We start from the raw sequence: 6,998 nt of genomic DNA on the forward strand, positions 1-6,998 counted from the left end.
ACCCACTCTACATCGCCCCTTATCCACTCTACATCGCTCCCTAACCCACTCTACATCGCTCCCTAACCCACTCTACATCGCCCCTTAACCCACTCTACATCGCTCCCTAACCCACTCTACATCGCCCCTTATCCACTCCACATCGCTGCCTAACCCACTCTACATCGCTCCCTAACCCACTCCACATCGCCCCTTAACCCACTCTACATCGCTCCTTTATCCACTCTACATCGCTCCTTAACCCACTCTACATCGCCCCTTAACCCACTCTACATCGCCCCTTTATCCACTCTACATCGCTCCTTAACCCACTCTACATCGCCCCTTATCCACTCCACATCGCCCCTTTCTCCACTCTACATCGCCCCTTTCTCCACTCTACATCGCCCCTTAACCCACTCTACATCGCCCCTTTGTCCACTCTACATCGCCCCTTTACCCACTCTACATCGCCCCTTATCCACTCTACATCGCTCCCTAACCCACTCTACATCGCTCCCTAACCCACTCCACATCGCCCCTTAACCCACTCTACATCGCTCCCTATGCCACTCTACATCGCTCCTTAACCCACTCTACATCGCCCCTTATCCACTCTACATCGCCCCTTATCCACTCTACATCGCCCCTTACCCACCCTACATCGCCCCTTCATCCACTCCACATCGCTCCCTAATCCACCTTACATCGCTCCTTAACCCACTCTACATCGCTCTTCTATCCACTCTACATCGCCCCTTTACCCACTCCTCATCGCCCCTTAACCCACTCCACATCGCTCCCTAACCCACTCCACATCGCTCCCTAACCCACTCTACATCGCCCCTTTATCCACTCTACATCGCTCCCTACTCCACTCCACACCGCCCCTAACCCACTCTACATCCCTCGAATTACCTTGCCATAATACCGCTATGACCTCTTTAAACCATCCTAATAACCTCTGCCTTGTCACCCTTCACTTACCTTCTTCCACCTCCTGCCACTGCCCTGACCATGTGCCGCTCAGGGAGCTTGGCAAGAAATTTGACAAAATTTAAAACCCTAAAATTACCTTAAATAATGACCCTGCTAACATCCTTAATAACCTTTGTACTGGCCTCGAGAAATTCCTCGGCTTCAACTCTGCTACCAAAGGCTACGATGGCCAGGGGATTGTGTACTCTGACTTGGATAGGCTGTGTGATGCAGTGATGGGATTTTTGCATGGTGTGCTTGAAGCGGTGAAAGAAGATGATGCAGTTAAAACGTACGATAAATACATGGATAGAAAGCTTAATACAGTACTAGAAGAGGTAAATAAAAATATTGGCTCCGGGCGTAATGGGCTTGCGGCGTCTGTCGGCGCGGTGAGGGGGTGGTTGGAGGGGTATGAAGGTGTTCTTACCACCAATACTAAGAACCTTAGAAATGCGTATATAACACTAAGAGATTTTAATTTTTTAAAAATTAGCGATGCACTTAGTTCACTTAAAAAACTTAGAGGCGATGACATTGCCAAGGTAGCCGACATCATAGATAGGTGTATTACTGAGGCCGGTAACTTGTCGAAAGACTTTACGCTGGCGAAGGTAGCGTATACTAAGCTTGATACGTCACTTAGAAATAGACTACGTGACACTGCCCGCCGTTTGGAAGTAGAGGTGGCGCGGTTTGTAGCAGCGGCGAGTAACAGTGAGTTGAAAGCTGTTGTACATTTGACCGGAAGGGAACTGGAGGTTCTACAAAGTACGGTGAACAGTCACGCGAAGGGGTGTTTGCACATAATGGAGAGTAAGATGAACGAAGAATTCAACGAGAAGATTACGCAAAAAATTGCAGGAATTAATGATGAACTAAAACAACATATTATCATGTTGGACAGGTGGATCGCGGCGGCGCAAAATGTTGTCGAGCAGGCAATAAAGAAGTGTGATGAGATACTTGGCAAAATTAAAGAAAACGATGAGAATACATTGCAGACGACAGAAATAGGAAAAGCCGTCGAAAAGTTAAAAGGCGAGGCAATAAAGCTTTTGAGTTCTGCGACTGAGGCTAAGAGAAGTGTTCAGAGTTTGGTGCCTGCGGCACTAAAGAAGGTGGAAGAAATGGACACGGCGGTTGAGTATGGTTTGTTTCAGATAAAAGAACAGCTGATGACAGGATTGTATAAATACGTTAGTGCTTATGTTGCTGAAGTACAAAGGCAAGTCGGATTAATTAAGGGTAAGAGAGGAGGAGATGATGGAAAAGGTATCGAAGGGATAAAAAAAAAGGTGCAAGGTTATATGAATCAATATAAAACCTTCGAAAGCCTGGTGCAACATTGGATCAACGATATTCTTACCGATAATGGCATAGTTAAAGAATCGCTCGGGACGTACGTTAGTAAAAGTGGTCAACATAGATTCAATCCCGATGATATAACTAATAGAAATGGATTTCATTTGACGAATTCCAATAAGGTAGCAGCTGCAATCAAGGAGCAGTTGACGCTGCTTGGTATAGAAATGGGGAACGCGGGAATTGAGGATGACGGCGAAGACAATATTCAGAACAATATTATGGCTGTACACAATTGTGTCACTGGATTCGTAATGCATCTTAACGCTAAACTCGATAAGGGAAAACCGCTGTCTGGTGATAGAGACAGATTTGTTGAGTCCATAGCCACAGCTATTGAGAAAGCTGTGGTAGTAGGAGGCGATGGTGCGGCTTTCCGAAGCCATCTCAAGCCCGTCGTTACTAACGTACTTGCTGCTTTGTACACGAAAACCAACCAGATTCTAACCGAACTAGAATCATTAGTTGGCGTCGAACACGAAGTAAAAATAGGAGATAATTTGGACGATGCGCTGGGAGTGTCAAACAATTTGGTTGAAGGTTTTACTGAGGCGATAAAAAACCCTTCCGAAACCTCCTCCGCCACATTCTTCAACCCTTATGATGCTGGGTCTACGATTAAACTCAAAGACAATATCTTAAAAACGATCAGTGAGGCACTGATAAAGCAGATTGGGAAGGAGAATAATCATGGTAGAGTAAATCTTGAAGGCGTTTCAAACTTCGCTCTGTACCGTACAAGCGTCACTGTGCCCACGGACGGTAAGCTGACAGGTATTAAAGATAAGAAAGAAGGAACACTACCGGAAGCTATTGGAGATATTAAGACTGAGGTGGAAAAAGCATTGCAAAATGTTCAACCACATCCTAGTGTAGGAGCGATTCGGGAAGTTAAGGATGCAACGTTTACAGATCAGTACAACATTGTAAAAAGAGAACTGCAAGACCTGACCAAATTAGTTGATGAAAAGAACGACAGTTTAATCAGTGGTGAAAATGGGAAAATTGGCGTAAAAACACTATTGAGAGATATAAAGCGGGGGCTAGGGAACAAGAGGGTATGGTACTTTTTTCCGAAGGGCCTCACTGAAATAAAGGAGCGTATCCATCACCTTCAAAATACCGCTCTTACAGAGCTACTTACAAACGCCGATAATTTTTATAATGATGTCATGCAGAAGCTAACTGGTGAAGCAATAGACTCCATCAAGGCATTCGTCAACAAGGAGATACACCGATCAACCACAACTATGCGAGAAAAGGCGCAACATCATTACCACAACAAAATAAGTAGTCTGTTCCATGAGACTAAGTCAAGAGTCACGAAGTATATTATTGAAATGGAAACAATGATTGACAAGGATTTGCAAAGCGGCGTTAAGGGCTTGATGAGGAAATTAAGGATGCACCTAGAAAACGATATTCAAACCAAAGTCATTTCTGGCAATAAAATAAGTGACGTGTATAAAAACATCGCTGCTTTTTCCACTAAGCTTCATCCGTTACTCTCCGCCCTCCTCACCTACACCAATGCCGACCTTAAGAAAATCGACCCAAATTTCACCAAACTCGCCAAATTCGCCAAACCCCTCGAAATGCCATTTGCCATCCTTGCTGATGTCGCCCACTTCAGTTCTGCCTTTGCCAATACCCTCTCCACCCTCTCCTCTCTCTCCTCCGCCCTCGACCCCCAAGCGCTGCCGGACGCAGGACGGCCCGTGCTCAAGGCGCTGAAGCAGGGGATGCTGGGATTCGTGGAGGAGTTGGGGAAGGGGTATGTGAGTAGGTATTCGATGGAAACGTTCAAAGAGGGGTTGACTGATAAGAAAGACACATTAACCGATTACGGCCGGAAGTGCGCGAAGGTATGTCTCAGCATAGTGCCCATCGTGACCAACTCACTAAGTGAGCTCAAAGAGAACCTTGACGACGAAGACGGGAAGTGGAAGAAATATAAGATATATAATTCAGATAAATCCCACCATAGCCTCCATCGGCTATTCTTCCGTGACAACGGTTATGATATTGACTTGCCTGTGGAAGCGAAACACGGCGAGCTGAATCATAAAGATACGATACTAGGTGAAATAATTCTCAACAAATTGAACGATCCTACGTATAAATTGTTCGCTACTAGTAAGCAACCGCTTGGCGATCAAGAGCTCACGGTAGACTTGGTCAACGAACACGGTATCCTTGAAGATCTGTTCGATTGCCTTAAGAAATACTTCGCAGTCTGCCACCTCGGCGCTCCCTCGAAGAAACACCCGTGCTCCGTTAACGAGATGCTGTGCTGGCTGACTGGTCTCCCGCACAATGGTGTTTATGAGAAGCTGAAGGGGTACATTCACAGCGTATTTATGGTGCCGAAAAAAGACAATCCATCCGAAAAAATATATATGCCTATTGATGCCTCTCCGTCTCCCATCACTGAACCCAGTATGGTAGAAGTTATCGGACAGGTCTGCGCCAAGTCATACGCCCTGCTGACCACCTTCGTCGGCACCGGTGACGAGGCAACGTACTACGCGTGCGAGTTCCCTAACAACTCCCTCGGTTTGCAGTATCCATCAAACCCTGCCGACTGCCTCGACACGCTGCTCGACATCCTCCGTCGTATTTTCCCGCCGCTAAAATTCCTGTTCATGCAGTGCGGTCAACCAGCGTCTGAAAATGGTTGGTTGAAGTGCGTGTACGGTAAGAGTGTAGCGTCATCCAAGTGGCCGTGCAAGGAGCACTCAAAGGGCAAAGCTAGGTGCGAAGCAAAGTGTCAACCAACGTGCGGACCAACGTGCCAACCAAATTGCCGGCCAACGTCTCCACTTCAGTCCTACCTATCCGACTCTCTCACCGGCCATTTGCCACATGCTTTGACATCCATCGGCTGCAGAGCTGAGTGTAATACATGTCCTAAGGGTAAGCCAGGAATGCCCTGTATCACTCCGCTCGGGTTCCGTGGCTTCTCCGGGTCGACCAAGACAGGCTCCTACCTGTCCTCCGTCATCGGGGAATTCTTAGATATTGCAAATATTCATACCCTGTTTGGCCTATCACCTACAACACCAAAAACGCTGCCGGAACACTTTGACTTCGTTTCGTGTCTTGTGCGTGGGTGGCATAATGACAAAAAGTATCATAAAGTTGGCGTTCAGAAGGCTTTCGAAGACTCAGCCGGCAGCTTGTCTATCAAGCTGTATAATCAGCCTCACGAACTCACTGACGCACTGCGTAATGCCTATAGTGAGCCGCGGCCTGCTCAACTCAATCAGGTGCGTATGCCTCCACACGCTGCGTTGTCGAGTCTGTGGCTGATAACTCCTAATGATCTCAGCCTGAAAGCATATTGCGCTCCGTATATGTCACCTCTATGCGGGAATGCCTACGGGTGCCTGCCATTTAAGCACTCTAATACGTACCTCTCCTGGGCCATCTACCTCCCGTGGACATTCTGGGACCTGCTCAACAATCTCTACAATTCCTTCTGCTCCATCAACTGCCAAGACTGGGGATGCCGTGGATGTCTTCGTGGAGATAAGTGCAAGATGGGAGCGCATGGTTCTATCCATGAGACTACCAAGAAATCCAATTGTCAGTGCTCTTCCATCGTCGACTGCAAGGGCGTCGCACCAACGCTCTACCAGTATGGTTTCGTCTTTGGTGAAGCGTCGACGTTGAATGACAAGCAATCGCCGAAGAAGTGTTCAGATTTCTGCAGTCAGTTGAAGAATGTTTTAAAATCGAAATATTTCGAAAAATTGTTTGAAGAATGTGACAACTTCCTCTGGACAATACGTACACCTTTCTCCTACCTTGTTCTTTCACTCTGGCTCCTCTCCTTGTTGTACCTCCTCCACATCATGGTCATCCGCCTCGACCTGCTCCACATCAAATCTCACTTACACTCACCATCATCACATCGCATCGCCGCGCAATCACTACTTGCTGCTGGACGTGTTAACAAGCTTAACAGAGTGTTTTACCTTCAACCATAATCGTACTCACGTGTCTACTATCTACACTCACCTAGCATATCACCTACTCACCTAACTTATGAATTGTGCTTTAATCTGTTGTATCACTCATTAATCGTTGTATGTGATTGTGTAATAGTTAACTAAAGTGTTGACCAAGATGCTGACCAAAGTGTTGACCTATGTGCTGCCCAAAGTGTTGACCAACGTGCTGCCCAAAGTGGTGACCAATGCCATGACCAACGTGCTGACCAATGCCACGACCAACGTGCTGACCAACGTGGTGACCAACGTGCTGACCAACGTGGTGACCAATGTGCTGACCAATGCCATGACCAACGTGGTGACCAATGTGCTGACCAAGTTGATGTTACGGCAGCGATGACATGGTTACGGTAGCGGTGACATGGACACGGCAGCGATGACATGGTTACGGCAGCGATGACAAGGTTGCGGCAGCGATGACTGGTTACGGCAGCGACGACATGGTTACGGCAGCGATGACATGGTTACGGCAGCGATGACATGGTTACGGTAGCGATGACATGGTTACGGCAGCGATGACATGGTTACGGCAGCGATGACATGGACACGGCAGCGATGACATGGGCACGGCAGCGATGACATGGGCACGGCAGCGATGAGATGGTCACGGCAGCGATGAGATGGTCACGGCAGCGATGACATGGTTACGGCAGCGATGAC

The 6,998-nt window shown here is 47.5% G+C and overlaps 1 protein-coding gene across 1 annotated transcript; it reads left to right on the forward strand.

The window, feature by feature from the left end:
- Positions 1-1,193: 1,193 nt before the first annotated feature.
- On the forward strand, positions 1,194-6,314 carry BBBOND_0004180 (hypothetical protein, conserved; the record flags this gene model as incomplete). The annotated part of the gene is made up of 1 exon (XM_012915251.1): positions 1,194-6,314. One exon carries the CDS (start codon positions 1,194-1,196, stop codon positions 6,312-6,314), a length of 5,121 nt encoding a protein of 1,706 aa, XP_012770705.1.
- Between the last annotated feature and the right edge of the window lie 684 nt (positions 6,315-6,998).

This window comes from Babesia bigemina, scaffold Bbigscaff_72712 (genome assembly GCF_000981445.1).
Source record: "Babesia bigemina genome assembly Bbig001, scaffold Bbigscaff_72712".
Taxonomy (NCBI): Eukaryota; Apicomplexa; class Aconoidasida; order Piroplasmida; family Babesiidae; genus Babesia; species Babesia bigemina.